We start from the raw sequence: 19,849 nt of genomic DNA on the forward strand, positions 1-19,849 counted from the left end.
GCTGAAGAGGTAGGTTGCTCCAGCTCCTCCACAGCTGGGGAGGGATTCACGTGATGTAGATGCAGTTCCAATCCCAGAGCCCTAACCCTCATAAGGGTAGCTGGAGTCTGGGTTCTCCTTGCCCTCTTTGTATGGCTGCCAAACCATCCTGGTCCCTCTTTGATGCCCCTCTACTTGCCAGGGTTACATGATGGGGCCGTGGTGGCAGCATTTGTTTTTCTCCTTTGCAAAAAAGTGTCCTTCATAATTTTTCTTCTCCCTCTCCCTCCTTCCTCCCTCTCTCCCTCCCTCTCCCCTCTCTCAAACAGATACATGCACTCAGAGAAGTTGGATTGGACTAACTCTCCTACCCCCTTCCCTCTCTCACTCACTCTCTCTCAAACAAACACAAACACAGAAGTTGGATTAGATATATTTTCCAATGGCTTGAAAGCAGCTCCTCTGCATACCCCCCACCCATTCCCCTGCTGCCTTCTGATTCAAGCCTTTGATTGCAAGTGGAGCCACGTTGCCTTTTAAAACTTGTAATCAGTGAGGCTGGGCTTATATAGTTTTATCCAGGTGTGTGTGTGTGTGTGTGTGTGTGTGTGTGTGTGTGTGTTTGAAAAGGCAACGTGGCTCTGCCTGCAATCAAACTACACTTGGGGAGGGATCTACACTTGAAGATGAAGTTTGAATTCCTCCCCCTCCCTCCAACCCACACATACCTTTTCGAGCTGGGTCAGAGAGGATTTCAACTCTGCTCTTGCCTGAAAAGAAAAAAAAATGTAAAAGGAAAAAGGCAAGAGTTGAGGTCAGGCTGAGCTAGTTGCTGCCAGTCACCATGGATGACTGCTTAACTGTTTAAAAAAGCCTCTAAAAAGCACCTTCTACAGGAGGAGGCAGGAGAACGTTGTGCCTCACCTACGTCTTGCTTAACTCTGCTCGAGTGATCATAAAACACCTAAAGTCAGACTAGATGAGGCATGTCGTTCTCCTGCCTCCTCCTGTAGAGGGTGTTTTTTAGAGGCTTTTTTAAACAGTTAAGCAGAGTCATCCACGGTGACTCTGGCAGCAACTAGCTCAGCCTGACCTCAGCGCTTGCCTTTTTCCTTTTACATTTTTTTTCTTTTCATGATGTCAGTGGTGAGGCTCTGCCTCCCCTACCTCCCCTGACTGCACGTCCCTGGCCAAGGCCGTCTGGCAGTGATCAGGTGCCTATGGAGCTAGACAGCAGTGAGGCAGAGGAACAGCCAGGGCCTGTTCACAGTGTGCATATGTACAGAGCTGCCAGAAGAAAAGAACAACTCAGAAATCAGGGTCAACTTGGGAGTAAAGTCGCAGGTGGAAGGTGATTGGCCCCTCTCTTAGGAAATGAAAGAGGAGTGAAAGGGGAGTGGGCTTTTTAAGGAAATAATTTGATTATTTGGTCGTTAGATGCATTTCAGGAGTGTGAAAATCCATCCGTGAGTCTCAGAGATACTGTCTTTCTTTGCACAGCACCTCATTTGGAAATATTTACATGGCAGCTTTTCATGATAGATAAGGTCTGTAGTCATAATTACTCATTTGAAAGACTTTTCCAGGCCTTTCTGAATGTGAATGAGAGGAATTCACATTCGTTTAATAAAAAAGGTTTTGTCAGGACCAGGATTCTGCTTCATGCTTTTTGGGGAAGTCTAGGTCAGAACACAAACTAGAACGGAAGAATTCTCATTAACGTTTCCAGAACATAGCTACATATAAATTGGAAATGGGAATAGGAAATTATTCTGGAAGATCAGGCACTACAAGCAAATATTTGTAAATGACATTTTCCCCTTTCCATTATTTCTGTCTTTCTTTGATAAGCTTACTTATGGTTCAGCTCCAGAGAAAATTTCAGAGTCTCATCAGGTTCTCACACAACAGATGTTTCCAAATGTGGACTACCAATACGATGGAATTCTCCAATTACTACAGCATTTCAGGTGGACATGGATAGGGGCACTGTATACAGATAATGAGAATGGTGAAAAGTTTATACATGATGTCGTGCCTATGTTTTCCTTGAGAGGGATATGCTTTGCATTTACTGCAAAGTTCCCTGGAATGACTTATTCAAACAGCTTTGATGAATTGATAGGAGAAGCTGTTGAAACATATAAAGTGGTTATGACCAGCACAGCTAATGTAGTGATAGTTCATGGTGAAATGGATGATATGATTCTTTTGAGATTTTTTCCATTTATATCCCAATTGGAAAAAATGCCAGTATGGAGAAAAAACAGAGTATGGGTTTTAACAGCCCAGATGGAATTCACATCACTTCCTTTGTTGAAGACTGTAAAAATTGACTTCCTGCACGGTGTTTTATCTTTTGCAATTCACACAGAGGAAGTCTTGGGATTTCAGGAATTTCTTCAGACAAAAAACCCCACCTTGGCAAAAAATGATAGCTTTATTAAGGTCTTCTGGGAAAATGCATTTGAATGCTCGTTTCCTAATTCCACGACAGCCGAGGAAAACAGGGTCACCTGTAGTGGAGAAGAGAAACTGGAGACTCTTCCTACATCTATATTTGAAATGCATATGACCATATGAGTTACAATATCTACAATGCAGTTTATGTGGTGGCACATGCTTTGGGTGATCTCTTTTCATCTGTACTGAATTACAGAGCAGGAAAGCCTGTAACCGAATTGAAGCAAAAGCTGTGGCAGGTAATGGCTGTAATAACTTAAAATGCATGGAGTTTGCCACTTTGGCAGAAAAAAAATAATGTAGACACAACTATCTAGACCCCTTCCAGTCAGGCTTCAGACCCGGTTACAGCACAGAAACCGCTTTGGTCGCATTGATGGATGATCTTTGGAGAGCCAGAGATGAGGGACATCCCTCCATCCTGGTCCTCCTTGACCTCTCAGCGGCTTTCGATACCATCGACCATGGTATCCTTCTGCGACGACTGCGGGAGGTGGGAGTGGGAGGCACCGTATTACGGTGGTTCTCCTCCTACCTCTCGGACAGGTCGCAGTCGGTGTTAGTGGGAGGGCAGAGATCGTCCCCAAGGCCCCTAAAATATGGGGTGCCGCAGGGTTCGGTCTTATCCCCCCTACTATTCAACATCTACATGAAACCGCTGGGGGAGATCATCCGCAGGCACGGGATCAGATACCATCAATATGCGGACGATACTCAATTGTATCTGTCCGCCCCGTGCCAAATCAATGAAGCGGTTGACGTGATGGGCCGGGGGCTTGAAGCCGTTATGGACTGGATGAGGATTAACAAGCTTGTGCTCAACCCGGAAAAGACCGAGTGGCTGTTGTGTTTTCCTCCCAAAGATTTGACCAATAATCCAACACTCAGGCTGGGGGGTCAAATTTTACACCCCTCAGAGAGGGTTCGCAACTTGGGAGTCCTCCTGGATCCACAGCTGTCATTCGACCACCATATAGCGGCTGTGACCAGGGGGGCATTCGCCCAGGTACGCCTGGTGCGCCAGTTGCGACCCTACCTGAATCGGGAGGCCCTCACAACAGTCACTCGGGCCCTTGTGACCTCTAGGCTGGAATACTGCAACGTGCTCTACATGGGGCTGCCCTTGAGGAGCATCCGGCGACTTCAGCTAGTGCAGAACGCAGCCGCGCGAGTGATTGCGGGTGTACCTCGATTCACCCGCATTACACCTATCCTCCGCGAGCTGCGCTGGCTACCTGTCGATCTCCGGATGCGCTTCAAGGTGCTATTGATCACCCATAAAGCCCTACATGGCAGTGGATCTGGATACTTGGGAGACCGCCTTCTGCCAATTACCTCCCTACGACCTATAAGATCTCATAGATTAGGCCTCCTCCGTATTCCATCGGCCAGCCAGTGTCGGCTGGCAACCACAAGGAGGAGGGCCTTCTCAGCAGTGGCCCCGACCCTTTGGAACGAGCTCCCCGTAGAGATCCGTACTCTCTCCACCGTCCAGGCCTTCCGCATAGCCTTGAAGAACTGGCTCGCCCGTCAGGCCTGGGGATAAGGACTGTTACCCCGCCCGAATGTAGTATGCATGTTGTTTGCTATTTTATTATGTGTTGTAATCTCAATGTCGTATTCCCCCCTCCCTTGGTTTTCTGTGAGCCACCCTGAGTCCCCTCAGGGAAAAGGGCGGCCTACAAATACAAATAAAACCAAAACCAAACCAAACAACTCAATCTGTCAACTGTGGTTAGCATCTAAAGGGCAAACTATTTACAAATATGAAATTATTCTCTAGACTTTCTTCCCAAGGAAAGTCAAATATACCATCCTAAGACATCACTCAGGAAATAATTCCATACATAACCCAATTGAAGAATAATTCCACATGTTCATTGCAGATATTTGTGCAAAGAGGTTCCATGATTTTCTTAATAGTCCTGCTTAACTTTGAAGGTTTTGCTCTGCTAAAAAAACAATGGCAGATATTTTAGTGGAAAAAAAGTAAAAGTTCTGGGAGAAGAAAGAAAAAAAGAAGAAGAAAAAGTAATCATATAATAAAGAGAAAAAAATGTATATAAAAATGTGACTTCCAACCTTCATCACAATAACTATAAACAAATTTAGTAACTCTTTACCCTCTTTAACGTTACAAACATTTATATCTTCATCCCACATCTCATCTCTTATCTATAAATACATTATAACATAATCTTTTCAGTCCTGGTGTCATTAAAAAATCCAAAAAGGGCATCTAAAAGTAACTATATATTTTATTTTAAGCTTGATCAAATAAACCAACTTTCTATTGCTTCCTGTCATCTCCGGCCATTCTAATCTTCTTTTAATCAAATATTGTCACAGGATTTGAAACCAAAGGAAAACTTTGTCTATCTTCCTTGATGAAATCAAATACTACAGAAGAAGGATTTTTTCCCCAAAGTTTTAGGAAAATATATAAATCTCACTCTAGTCGGTGGAGTCTCTTCTCAACAACACATGAAGCCTAAAGACACATGCTGCATTGTTGCTATTCAATGCAATCTTTTTGCATGACATAACAGCTATATAAAATAGGAGATGATCAGCATGTATGACCACCACCAATAGCCTATATGAATTGATGTCTTTATGAAAATCCCCATTTTGATATCATTAACATAATGACTGTGGAAAGGAAAAACAAAGAGTTTCATAGACAGACAGGATTGCAAATAACTCAGAATTCATATTTGTGTTCATTAGGCTGGCTCACTAAGGATATCATGTGGTTCTAAACCAATGGAAAATATGGCCTACCTTACAGTACTTGGTAAAATCAAATACTTCAGTAGAATAGCAATAGCAGTTAGACTTATATACCACTTCATAGGTCTTTCAGTCCTCTCTAAGCGGTTTGGGTCCTCATTTTAGGATGGAAGGCTGAGTCAACCCTGAGCCGGTGAGATTTGAACCGCCGAATTGCAGCTAGCAGTCAGCTGAAGTGGCTGCAGTACTGCACTCTAACCATTGCACCACCTCGGCGCAGAATCTTCTTTAAAGTTTAATAGATTGGAAAATACATAAATCTGAGAAAGAATGCCACCAATGGTGAAGTCACCCGGATAATAGTATTTGTGAAGATAAGAAAGAGGGTGGCTCATGAGACATTTCACAAAAGACCTATTCTGAACAATTTGAAATGGCAATGTTAGTAGAATCCATGCCACAATCTCCACCCTCTTGCATTTATATTGTCCATCTAGATTCCAAAACATGTGTATTTACTTTGATATTTAAATCAGACACACTGACTTTAGTTAACTTATTTCTGAAAAGTTCTCTGAACAATTATGTTAGTAGACAGATGAAATGATGTCTGTGTAGGTATCTATTAACCTTGTTATTTATCTGTAGTGATTTTTAAGGTGTAGAATAAATTATGGTTGATTTGATAATTACAGGGGAAATAATCACCTGTGGAAACATCACTACTGAATACGTTGTTCACTATACATTTGCAATGAAATAACAGTAATAGTTTTGATCAAGAGGATGATGTCCAAAAATCATTTGTCAAAGATGCATGCCACATCCTGGCTACTTGCAACATGGTCAAACAGATAGTGATGGTATTTATTATACTTAATGAATTTAGAGCAAGCTGTTTCCAAAATACCAATAGTACATCCACTTGATATCAATATCTTGGTGTCAAGTATTAAAATGAATAAATGGAAAAAGGATGTATAACATCTAAGCTAAATATTATACTAGGTGAAAATTAATTTCCAGATGACATTCTAAGATTTGGCTCTTAAGTTCAAAGCCCACATATTTTAATTTTAGGGAAGCTGGTAGAATGTATCTTTTTATTTGCCCCTAAAACATTTAGAGATAACCTGATTATTATCTACATATACCTATACCTATACCTATACCTGTACCTGTACCTGTACCTATACCTACGCACACACACACACACACACACACACACACACACACACACACACACACACACACACACAGTGGTCTTGTTGTATTTGGGTCTTTTCCTGTGTAAGTCTTGGCAATGTTTTGGCAAGGTCTCACTCGCCATCTTCAAGCTGGTGTTTTTAAACGTTGCCAAGACAAGATAAGATGATAAGGTAATTTTTACTGTTATTTTTTTCCTCAAGTGCTTCCTGCAGTTCAGCTCAGGTTTCAGTACAAGAATATAAATTTTGGGGGGAAAGATGCAGAGTAATAAGCCAGCACTGGAGGTCAAGATGGAAAAGATCTCCACAACTGCCATGTATTTTCCCTTTGTGCTTAGATAAGTTGGAACAAAAGACACCCAGACACTGCAGAAGACCAACATGCTGAAGGTGATAAACTTGGCTTCATTGAAACTGTCAGGCAAGTTCCTGGCCAGGAAGGCCACCGTGAAGCTGATGGTAGCCAAGAAGCCCAGAAAGCCCAGGACAATGTAAAACATAGCATCAGATCCTTCATTACATTCCAGGATAATTTCTTCCATCAGGGAGAGCATGTCAACGTCTGGAAAGGGGGGAGCAGTGACCAACCACAAACTATAAATCAAGACTTGACTAAAGGAGCAGGAAAGAACAATGGAACTGGCCAAGCATTTGCTAGAGCATTTTCTCATCCCACCTCCTGGTGTGGTTGCCATAAAGGCAAGGACCACAACAATAGTCTTGGCCAAAATTGAAGAAATGGCTATTGAGAAGGTGATGCCAAAGGTTGTTTGTCAAAGGAGACACATCATTTTTAAGATTAGGCATTTCCATAGTATTTTGCTGTTCTATTATTCAAATTATGATTTGTACTACATGGCTGACAACTTCTCCCCCATTCCCAGATGTTGACATGAATTCAACCACCAAAGAAATCATCTTGGAATGTAATGAAGGCTCAGTCTTCATGTTCTCCTGTGTCTTGGGCTTTTGGGGGTTGCTTGCCTTTGTCAGCTTCATAGTGACTTTCCTAGTAAGAAAATTGCCTAATACGTTCAATGAAGCTAAGCATATTACCTTCAGTATGTTGATTTTTTGCTCAGTCTGGGTATTGTTTCTTCCCACTTATCTGAGCACAAAAGGGAAATATATGGTGGCTGTGGAGATCTTTTTCATTATAGCCTCCAGTGCTGCATTACTAATTTGCATCTTTTCTCCTAAATGCTTTATCATTGTTTGGAGACCTGACCTGAATAGGAAACAGCAACTAACAAAGAAAAAACTACAGAAGGACATCCCAAAGATGCTTTTTCAGAGGCAACTGGTTTTTCTTTGAAGATGTTTTGCTTTTCATCCAAGAAGCTTCTTTAGGTCTTGGATGAGAAGTGAAATATCTTCAAAGAAAAACAAAAAGTTCAGTTGCCTCTTGAAAAAGGACCTTTGGGACAACCATGACCGGGATGACTAAGAATCTCCATAGAGATATAGAAGGACATATGTAGCCCTTTAATCATTTTTAATTTGATTGTAGTGCTATACCCACAGAAGAAACCCCTATTTAACTCTGGACTCTCTGCTTTGGTCAGAATTGCATCCTTCTTGCAATTATTGCATTCATCTCCAATAGTTCTCAAATACAACACAAGTGTTGATATTAACCTATAACAGGGGTCAGTAACCTGCGGCTCTGGAGCCACATGTGGCTCTGCTGCAGCTCCCTGTCACCAACCTGCTCCACAATTGATAGGGTTAGGGTTTTTGGTTAGGACAGGTAGAAGGAAAAGAATGCCATGCTAGGAGGAGACTTATTGTGGGGGAACCTGATTTCCAGTCGGCTCCAGAATTTAATTGGGGACTTTTGGTTAGGATCTTTGTGCCTTTTTGAGTGTTTAAGGTTGCCGACCTCTGACCTATAAAAACCTACATGTCTTGCATCCCAGCTATATCTTGCATGGTTACCTTTGTGATAATTTTAAGTAGCTTGCCTGTTATTTACCAGAGGGAAAACTAAAGGTCCCCTTAATCCAAAAGAGAAAAGAAAAAAAATTGGGAGAGCATTCCTCAGATAAAATCCACTAAGTCCAGACCCCCAAAGTACAAGGAGTTCTTGACTTACAACCAATCATTTAACCATTGTTTGAAGTTACAATGATCCACACATTGCACAAACCAGAAGTAGGGCTGAGAAAATATGTGCAGACCTCTTACATCCTGAACATAAAATGTTTCAACTTCTCCCCTCTGGATGCCACTATAGGGCATTGCATGCCAAAACAATTAGACACAAAGGTTTTTGTCCCATGCCATCACTCTGCTAAATACCAAATTCCTGCAGCAGGGTCTTAGACCTAAATATATTTATCCATGTAATAGGCTGTATTAATATTATCCTTCTCATCTTCTCATCTTTCCTACTACCTTCTCTTATTGGTATCTATGATTTATCACTTCTTCAGTGGTGGGTTGCAGGTGGTACACCCCGGTACGGGCGTACCGGTGCCTGCCAGGACCACCGGGCACTGTTCTGGTATGATGCTCCAGAGGCCCGCCCATCTGCCCATCTTCCTTACCTGTATTTGAGCTCTTTGGCACTCGGTGCATGCGCACAGTGTGTACGGCACTTGCGTGATGCTCCACCGAGCAGCTGGAGCGTCGTGGAGGCTCGTAGACCCATCGCAGGTGATAAGGATGCAACTGTGTGCTGCGTGCATTCATGTGGTGGACCCCGGGCCCTGTTGCACCATACCGGTTGCACCGGGATCCGGAACCCACCACTGCACTTGTTGTATATTATAATTTATGATTGTAACTATGATCTATCATATATGAGCAGGAGTGGGTTGCTTCTGGCATTACTGTGCAAAAAATACTGAAAGCTTATGTACTTTATTCTGCAACCTTATGTTTGTATGTACATTGTATTTTACTGTATGTTTGCAGTTTGTATGTACACTGAGAGCTTATGCACTAGAGACAAATTCCAATCGCACATGGCCAATAAAAAATTATGTTCCATTCTGTTCTGCCCTGCCCTGCCCTGAACTACCCTATCCTACTTTGCTCTGTTCTGTTCTTTATCAATTTTGTAATTACTCATGTGATGCCCTCTTATAGCTTTTTATAATATTATTAATTTTTTTACTTCTTGAATGTTTTAAAAAGTTGTTTCTATGGCACCCACAGTCACATAATGTGGTATATATGTGTGATAAATCAAAATCAGACTTCATTAAATCATTATTGAACTCTCATGGGCTTATTCCATGATATTTACTAACAATCAATTAAGACTAAATCTTACAGAACTGATTTTTTCAGATTCAAACTTTAATTAATGTAGAATAACACCCCCTGTAAATAATGGCATGTATTTATTATAATACTAACACCCAAGAAGCAAATTAAATCAAGATAAATTACATTAAGAATTTCCATGAGGCACTTTGATAGATGAAGAAATCATTTGTTGTACCCTAAAAAGATGTGAGCTAGCCAAATTCCCAAAAAAATTTGGTGGGGGAAAATTGTTGAGCACCTAATGGTAAAGGTTCCCTCGTTAGTCATTCCTGACTATAGGGGGCAGTGCTCATCTCCGTCTCAAAGCCAAAGAGCCAGCGCTGACTAAACATGTTTCTGTGGTCATGTGGCTGGAATGACTAAATGCTGAAGACACACGGAACACTATTACCTTCCCACCAGAGGTGGCTCCTATTTTTCTACTTGTATTTTACATGCTTTTGAACTGCTAGGTTGGCAGAAGCTGGGACAAGTAATAGGAGCTCACTCCATTACGTGGCACTATGGATTTGAACCGCCGAACTGCTGACCTTTCTGATCAAGCTCAGCATCTTCATTGATTATCTAGACCCTTTTCAATCAAGTAATAGCCCATATCATAGCCTGAGATCATTGGTTACTCTACTGAAGGAACTTTATCAAGTCCTGTATGGAATTAGTGCCCAAAGTCTTTCTTTTAAAAAAAAGAAAGAAAAAGAAAACATCTCTTCTTTGACCACTGTTTAATGGTATTTTGCTCCTTCCTTAGTGAATGATTCTACTCTGTGGTAGTAGGAGATGAAAAGTCTCTTATAAGCTTGGCTTATTAGAATTGATCGTTTCCCCCCTATTCCTTTTCAAATACATGAAACTTCCAGGAAATATCATTTGATATCTGAGTTGATGATACCCAATTTCATACCAACTCATAGGCTTTAAGGGAGAAGCTATCAGTGTTCTATCATGTAGAATACTGATGCCTGTAAGGGTCAAGACTAGAGAGAACAGAAGCTGAGGAAGATAGATTTGATATTTGTACATTGCGATTCTCCATTAATGCCACTTGTGTCTCTGGAAAGGTAAGGGAAGAACAGATTTGTCATTTGGAGATTCATTCTGGACTCACAGTTGCTACTTGAAATGTAGATGGAAATCATGACTAAAGGACTCCATTTCTGGCTGGTGCACCAATTCTTTTCTGATGCAGGTGAAGCTGGCTACATATACAATTCTATGCCTTTGACAAGGGGCAGTATTTAAAGACTCCTCTAAAGTTACACCTAATGCAAACTTCTGTAGTCTCTGAGATAATGGACTTTTAATGTTATGATAATATAATGGATATTTGACAGCACCTATATTGATTGGGTTCAGCTAAAAGCAGATAGATGGATGGATGGATGGATGGATGGATGGATGGATGGATGGATGGATGGATGGATTATAGAAAGACAGATAGACATACAGTATATCCAAATCTGACTGGTATAAAATGCCAATGAGATATAAACTTCCACTGAAGTTGTTGATGAATTATAGGTTGGGGTTTTTTTTAGTATTGATATACAGCATCATTTTTAAAATAATTATTTTACTATTATCTGGAATGTGGCTAATATTTTATTTTTTATTTTTCTTCTTATGTTGGTTATATATTACTTTATTTTAATTTTATTTTATTGTATTGCATGTTTCCTTTTAATATTTTGTGCATCCTCACCACCTGTGAGACTATGGTAGAATATCAAACAAACAAATAATCTGTAAAGTAATATAAGGCCATATTGTTTTAAAAGAAGATTTTTTTTCCTGTCTGCATATAAATGTGGAAAAATTCTTCATTTCTTTTAATTTTTCATTGCTGTCAATAATTACAGGCTGCTGTACACTTGTTTACATGCCATAGTTTCCTAGGACTTGAATTCTGAATTGTTGATCTTTCAATTGTCATTATCAATTCCCAGATTATTGCTTCAACTTCATCTCCTAGTGGGCAAGAGGTTGTTGTGGAGACAAGTGCAAATAGAAATATTCTTAATGAGGTAGAGCTTGGGGAATCTTCAACTGGCTTAAGATCAGACACTTTTACATATTATGATGATATTTGCAGTCTTGGTCTTGGTGCTTTTGCCTGAAAGGATGTCCATGATTCCCAGTGCTAGATGTAGGACTAACAACCCTCTGCCTTTTCTTCACAAGCAATATCAGTCAGGAGATTTCATAATTGTGGGCATTTTCTCTCAGATCTACCTCTACTGTAGAATGATAGACTTCAGGAAACATCCATCTACGGAGCTTTTTGGCACCACTGTGTAAGATGTTTTATAAAGAGACAGGAAAAGAGAAAGAAGAAAAGGATATAGAGCAGAAAGAGGGAGGGAAGGAAGGACAGTCTTTGTATGTAGGATGGACAGCAGATTATAAATAATTAGATGATGGATGGATAGATGGATGGAAGGATGGATGGATGGAACTGGTAGATAGGTTGTAGATTGATAGAGGATGGATGGATGGATGGATGGATGGATGGATGGATGGATGGATGGATGGATGGACGGACGGACAGACGGACGGACGGACAGACAGACAGACAGACACCAGATATTATGAAAATGAAACTGAGTTGACCAATACCATGCATGTATTTTGACAGAATATATAATGCTTATTTTAGGGTCATAACTCCAATGTATCAGCATATTCTCGCTTTAGAGTTTGCCATCATGAAAATCAATAGAGATCCCTCTATTTTACCAAATCATACCTTGGGTTTCCATATTTATAATAGCTACTTTGATCCAACTTGGACATACCGTGCCTCATTGGAGCTCTTCTTTACAAAGGGCCAATTCATACCTAACTACAACTGTGATACTCAAAACAGACCAATAGCAGTCATTGGAGGACCTTCATCTGACATCTATCTATACGTGACTAATATCCTTTCCCTGTACAAGATGCCACAGGTATGTTGCTTCCTTGGAATTAAGGAGATAAAAATCCATATAATATTTTTTTTTCTGTATAAATATTCACATACAGGTGAATTTTGGAGTGTTTTGGTTTTGCCACAGAACCTTAATTCTTTACCTTTTTGATGTTTCAAGGTGCTGGGAAATTAATGGGGAAATTATACATTGCCCAGAAGTAACATTTTATTGGTTAATTCAGAGAAACAGTTGTTAAACACAAGAAAGAGTGTGACCAGAATTTCAATCTGGGTCTAGTAACACTTGTGCCTTGAAGATTATGCTTTTCAAACTTTACTTAAAGCATGATTACAACTATAATAAAACTGTATTTTGCTGTGTTTTTCAGAAAAATCAATATTCTCCAGAGTATAAGGGTCACCAAACCTAGTATTCAGATTTTTTTTTAAAGGACTTAGTATTTATTTTGTTTCAGTTTCACTGTGTTCTACTAATGTTCTCCTTGGAAATAAAATGAACCTCTCTGGAAATATTGCATTAATAATATTGAAAGAACTGGAGGATCATTTTCGCATCAAATCCCTTTCAAAGAAATAAGGACATGGTTTTCCTTCATGGGGCTTTATCTTTTGCAGTTCATTCAAAGAAGGTACTGGGATTCAAGCAATTTGTTCTCACAAGAAACCCTATCTTGGAAAAGGAGGACAGTTTTATCAAGACTTTCTGGGAAAATGCCTTTGAGTGTTCCTTCCGCACCTCTGTAATACAAAAGGCAAATAGGGCCACTTGTACTGGAAAGGAGAACCTGGCGGTCCTTCCTACATCTGTCTTTGATATGGAAATGAGTGGCCACAGCTACAGTGTCTACAATGCTATCAATGTGGTGGCACATGCTTTGCATGACTTCTATTCCTCTATAATGAAATACAGAGAAGGGAGGAAGATCAAGGGGAAACTTTTGAATCAACATTTATGGAAGGTAAAATCCCCAAAAGACAAATTACAGATGTCTCAATCTTTCTTTCCACTAGATTTCTTTAAAAAAATCATTCCTCCAAATATTCATTTGTACAATCTAGGTGAAACGATGCAGTTTTGGTGAATATGAATTTAGCTGTTTATTTTTTTTTACAATCTAAGAATAAGTAAAAAAATGTAAAATACATTTTATTAATACATCCATATGTAATATTATGTAAATATGTAAAAAAAGAAGAAACCATATAAATTTAGGAATTCATTAGAGTCACAAAATAGTTTCTATAAGTTAAAGTTAAATATAAAAATGTTGCTTCTACCTTTCAAACACCTGCATATTGATAATTTAGTTTATTTCAGAACATTGTATTCCATATATTTATTTGGTCATCCAAGATCAATATGTTATGTTGCTCTTTTGGTATTACTTTTTTTCTTATATATTTTTTTCTTATATGTTTACTGAACCTTTTAATTATGAGAACGTTCTCAAATCCAAAAACATACTCAAAATTCAAATTCTTTTAAAAGAAATCTATGGATTAGTTGTCATTTCTGTACTAGAAACTTTTAATAAATTTATGGAGGTCCTTATCATTACAATTTTAACATTTTTTAAGGTTCTGCAACATTTTTTTCCATTTTCTCTTTTATACACTTCTCAATATAAACTGTTTCTCCATTATTAGAACTATTTTTTTTACAAATCTGCTGGAAATAATTAGTCTGCTTTAAATTGCGGTGCAGTCAGAGCTCGTATTTAATTTTATTTCTTTTGTTTCATTGTGGTGCTATGAAGATTCTGTAATCATAATTACAAAATGTAATGTAATTTATTATTGCGGTTATAATTATCTTTCATATTTTACAAACCTTGAAAGGATTTCCGGCTTATATACTTTAAAGGGGAGAAAGATTGCTGTTTTATAGCCTGATGCATATCTCTATTTGGCTTATTTTCTGATTTAGCTCAACAACATTATCAGAAAGATTGCATTTAATAATAGTGCTGGGCAACAAATTGAGTTCAATCAAAACGGAGAATTAGAGACTGGATTTGATATCATCAATTGGATCACATTTTCAAATTTGTCTTTTAAGAAAGTCCAAGTTGGAAGCATAGACCTCAAGGACTCCAATGAAAAAATGGTCACTATTTATGAAGATGATATTGTGTGGCCAAGCAGATTTAACCAGGTATGGACCACTCACATTGAGCTCAGTCCAGATTTCACTACTTCTAAAGCTCACTTCAGAGCAACACTCTTTCACCACAATTACCTTGAGAAATAGAATTAAATTCTCTCTCTAAAGCCTTCCAGACAGTTTTTTTGTTTATTCGCATGAGAATCATTACAGTTAAAATAAGGCAAAACATTTAGTACAATGTTAAAATATGTACAAATTAAACAGACCTTGCCCAGAAACAAGTACCACAGCCACAAAGAGTAAAAGCAACAGGATATCCCCATTTGTTCAGAATGTTTCTGGATCTTGTTGTTCCCATGTACAGTCTACTCAATGGTTTCCATGCTTCTCAATTTTTGTCAGACACAGATGTCAGCTCCTCCATTGCTTCCACCCATTATTAGTTCTTCCTAGATTTCCATAAATCTGCTTTCAAATTCTTCAAAATCATACATCGACGTAAAGAAGATTTTCCTGGATTTTAGTTTCTGCTGAGATGGTTAAAGGCTACAGAGAAGGTCTTGTCTAGATATTGATAATTTGAGTCATGCAAGCCCAAAATCTGAGAGAGAATTTTTATAAGGTATTTTATAGATGTTATTTAGATCCTAAAAAACTGGCTTGTATGTATCTGAATTTACAACCTAAATGCTGGAGATGTGATTGTGTTGATGCTACATATTACCATATATGGTGGACGTAAAAAGATTAAAGCATTCTGGATAAAAATATGGTGGATTATGCAAAATATTTTTTAAAAGAGGATAAAGTTTACCCCTCAGTTACTCCTGTTAGGTATAACTACTGATTGTACTGTTATAGAGACTAACTTGATTTTGCACTTAATAACGGCAGCAAGACTGTTGGCGCAATACTGGAAGAAGGAAGATTTGCCTATTATTCAAGAACGGACATTAAAAGTAACAAACTTAGCAGAGTTGGCTAAAATATTAGCATACCTTAAGGATCACTCAGATGAGAAACATAAACTGGAGTGGAGAAGATGGATTGACTATATTCAAAATAAATACGGGACTAAGAAATTCCAAAACATAGTGAGATGCTCATTTCCACCTGTGACACTATGTGTATGTAGGCTAGCTGATAGACTTACGAAGTCATTCATTGATGATCACATGGGTACCATCTAAGGTAGATAAGTAAATGGAGAAAAAGGAATAGGAAACGAAGAGAGTTCACACCTTGGATGTAACATCTGTGCAAAAATCTTCCTATTCACTAAAGGCCTTACAGATGTTCAAAAGCAAAGAAAGGCAAAGAACATTTATAAATCAAAGGCTCTGTAAAGTGATCTTTTCATTGGAGACAAATTAAGTATTGTGGTCTATATGTTTGCACTGAGGCAAAAAGCTGTTCAAATCTTTTCAACCCAAAACCAGGCTTTGCTGTATCACATTATTATATCAAAAGAAAAAAAGTATAGTTAAAGACTCTGAGACGCCATTTTTTTAAAGATAAAGCTTTTCTATTTTTTATTTTTATTATTTATGGACAGACCCAGCCACTTTCACTGTGTAATGCGAAGTGCGATTCAGGCTACAGTAAGATCAAAATCGAAGGGAAACTATTTTGCTGCTATGACTGTCTTCGATGTGCAGAAGAGAAGATTTCTAACAGGGAGGGTAAGAGATATTGTATATATCTACCTCACCGAATGAATTGGATGACAAATGTACTATGGAAAATTTTCTGTTTTCTGCCAGTGGTTTCACTTGGCACATTAGATTATAAAATAGGCATAAGTAATTGAATTGTAAGCATGTTCATTATTGGTAAATGTACGGAGGCATACATTTGACAAACATGCATGTCATACGTTCATTACTGAATGTATGACATTCATTTTTCAGAAATTAATTGTACAGTCGGTTTTTATTCTTTCAAGGCAACTTTAACATACATATTTTCTATCATCCATAGACATGGATGAATGTTTTCAATGCCCAGAGGATCACTATCCCAATGAGAAGAAGATTTTGTGTCTCCCCAAAATTGCAACATTCTTGAACTACAAAGAAACCTTGGGAACAGTTATGGCCAGTTCTTCTCTTTTCTTCTCTTTAATCACAGTTGGAGTCCTTTGGATCTTTATTAAGCATCAGGACACTCCCATTGTCAGAGCTAACAACCGAAACCTCACATATGTCCTCCTTATTGCTCTCCAGTTATCATTCCTTTGTACTTTGCTATTCATTGGGAAGCCTCACAAGGTGACATGTCTCCTTCGTCAAACTGCTTTTGGCATCATCTTCTCAGTGGCCATTTCTTGTGTTTTGGCCAAAACCATCATTGTGGTTCTAGCTTTCATGGCTACCAAGCCAGGGTCCAAGATCACCAAGTGGGTGGGGACAAGACTTGGAACGTTTATAGTATCCTGCTGCTCCATTATTCAAATTAAAATTTGTGTTATATGGCTGATCATCTCTCCCCCATTCCCAGATGCTGACATGAAGTCAATAGCAGAAGAAATCATTCTGGAGTGCAACAAAGGATCTGCCTTCATGTTCTACGGTGTCTTGGGTTATATGGGCTTCCTTGCCGTTGTCAGTTTCACACTGGCCTTCCTAGCAAGGAAATTGCCTGATGCTTTTAATGAAGCCAAGTTTATCACCTTCAGCTTGTTGGTCTTCTGCAGTGTTTGGTTGTCCTTTATTCCAGCATACCTGAGTTCGAAAGGAAAATATATGGTTGCTGTGGAGATCTTCTCCATTATAGCTTCCAGTGCTGGATTGCTGCTTTGTATCTTTTCTCCCAAGCTGTACATCATTGTGCTGAGGCCTGATTTGAACAAAAAAGAGCAGCTCAAAAGAGAAAAGGACAGAATAGCATAAATTCTTATTGCTGCTGCCTATTTTGCATCAGATATAAAGAAGTGTGGGGCCTGTGGTCTTGCAGTTAAGGCACTAAGTTAGAAGCAAGTGAGTGTGAGCTTTACTATCATCTCAGGCATGTTGCTATTCTTGGGAACATTTGAGGAACAAGTAATATTAGATGTTTGCTGCCTTGAATTATTATATAAAATAATAAATGGGAAGAGGAATTAAAACAAATAAATATTGATTAATTAATCTTCCTTCACAATTTATGTTGGGAGTAACTCTTAGTGTTTGGTAGGCAATATAGATTCATATACAATAACAAATGATTGATGTTGCTTTAAATGGGTGAATGTACTTAACAGCTGGAATTAACTTTGCAATAAGATGGAGTCAGGAAAGCTCACTCTTTCTCTCTACTTGTCCTATGCTTGATGACTACTTGCTCGCTTGATGACTGGAACGTGAATTGCGATTATAAGCAATTGTTTGTTCTTTCAATTGTGTTTGGACGCACATCTACTATCACTGCTTGTGAAGCTATTGTTAGTAGTAAAGCTACTTCTTTTTACTAGCAGTGTCTGAGACTCTATTTGTGTGTTCCTTCTACTAGCAACGTTCCTTCTCTCTAGCTGTACATTCCGCTGTGCTACTTTCTGTCCCCCAACGGAGATACCTCTAACAATTTATCTCACTTTTTCAGTTGAAATTGTACTTAAAAAACCAATTGTTTATCATATGTACATAATATAGGTTCACTGAAAGTTTTAAAAAGTTATTTAAGTAGAATGGTAATGTATTTCAAATAACTGCATCTTAAAGAAATGTCTTAGATGCATAGGCCTATTATCTCGCTTATTTAAAGACCAAAGTAAATATCTACAAATCTGCTCATCTTAATTTCCATTGGGGGAAGGTACACTTCCCTATTCTCTGTCCAGAGAGAAAGAGAGATTGGTCCCTTTACCGATGAAACAATTTTCATGTTTGTCCTATGATGATGGAAAAGAGTAGAATAGAAGAAAGAAAAAAGAGTGGAGAAACTTGTTGTTTTTGCATGCATTTTAATCAGTAGAAGCAATTATTATGACAACTGAAAGATCCCAATCAACCTTTCAAAAAGGGAATGCTACACACCAGATGGTAGTACAAACCAAGTAAAAGCAAACTGTGCACAATGTGCACCTGATAGAAAAACAAAGCTGAAATAAAATATATCTATATACAGTATTAAGGATCATATGGCTCATTTTTCTCTAGCTCAAGAGTTTATTATCTCCTGTTACTAAAGCCAAAGAGAAAGCAATTCACAAATAATGGTAGGCAAGCAAAGGAAAATGGCATTCCTAAGTTTTGTGTAACCCTTGCATACTAATTTGTCAAAGGAAAGAAGTAAGCATTATGTCCTTTCATTTATGGAGAAACTTTAGCTTTATGTAATGCACTGTCAATATTAACATGTTCATTTGGAAAGCATTAAGAGGCTTCCAGAACAGACCTCCAAAATAAGGACATGGTGGACTTTCTAGCAATCATTCTAACATTAATTCAGTGGGGAATGTTTTTTATCTGTTGTGGTCCACTGTCTGCCTGTGGAGCTGGCGGCAAAGTCAGACAGTGAGGATGTTGGAGAGGAACATGGGCCCTGGAGTGTGGGGAAGGCTTGGATGAGGGCTCTGTGTCTGAGGCAAAGAGGGGACCAAGGCTATCTGGTAGTTATTTGCTGCCTCAGGAGCCTCAGAGCCTGACATCAGTGAGTCAGAATAACAGCAGGAGCCTGTTCCCAGTGTGTGCAGAGCTTCCAGAAGGCAAGAACATTTAAGAAATCAGGCTCAACTTGGGAGTAAGGCTTGGAGTTGATTGCCCCTCCCCCATAAGACATAAAAGAGGAGAGAACGAGATGTGAGCTTTTGCAGGAAGCAATTAGTTCATCAGGCTGGGGCAAGCTTTGAAAAGTTCTGTTTGACTGTGCTAAGCTTGGCCTTGGAAAACTAATTTGGCAATTAGGTCTCTGAAAGCATTCCCAGGGAGATAAGGTGGGTGTTTATCAACATTCTGATGAAAGACTGTGGCAACTCGAGCAGACATATGTCAGAATCTTCACAGATTGTTTGTGAAGCCTTGCAGGGTGCGAATGACCATAATTCCTAGCTGTATGAATAAAATATGGTTTTGGGGACTAAGATTGTAATTTATGATTTCTCGGGAAGTCTAGGTCATAACATTATCTCTATTGCACCAACCTAAGATTTATTTGTCAGAAAAGTTTGATCACAGC

The 19,849-nt window shown here is 38.9% G+C and overlaps 1 protein-coding gene across 1 annotated transcript; it reads left to right on the plus strand.

The window, feature by feature from the left end:
• The first annotated feature begins 13,169 nt into the window (after positions 1–13,169).
• Positions 13,170–17,586, plus strand: LOC148046540 (vomeronasal type-2 receptor 26-like). Its single transcript, XM_087714828.1, has 4 exons — positions 13,170–13,547; positions 14,516–14,743; positions 16,251–16,377; positions 16,676–17,586. Exons 1-4 carry the CDS (start codon positions 13,170–13,172, stop codon positions 17,584–17,586), a joined length of 1,644 nt encoding a protein of 547 aa, XP_087570954.1.
• The last annotated feature ends 2,263 nt before the right edge of the window (positions 17,587–19,849 follow it).

Source organism: Thamnophis sirtalis, unplaced genomic scaffold (genome assembly GCF_051295495.1).
Source record: "Thamnophis sirtalis isolate CommonGarterSnake01/CBP01778 unplaced genomic scaffold, rThaSir2_p1.2 scaffold_4, whole genome shotgun sequence".
NCBI classification, from domain to species: Eukaryota; Metazoa; Chordata; class Lepidosauria; order Squamata; family Natricidae; genus Thamnophis; species Thamnophis sirtalis.

Coding starts and splice junctions, on each gene's coding strand:
- LOC148046540 (XM_087714828.1), top strand. CDS start 13,170: ATGGTTTTCCTTCATGGGGCTTTATCTTTTGCAGTTCATTCAAAGAAG. Junction 13,548..14,515: donor TGAATCAACATTTATGGAAG/GTAAAATCCCCA, acceptor TTTCTGATTTAG/CTCAACAACATTATCAGAAA. Junction 14,744..16,250: donor GGCCAAGCAGATTTAACCAG/GTATGGACCACT, acceptor ATTTATGGACAG/ACCCAGCCACTTTCACTGTG.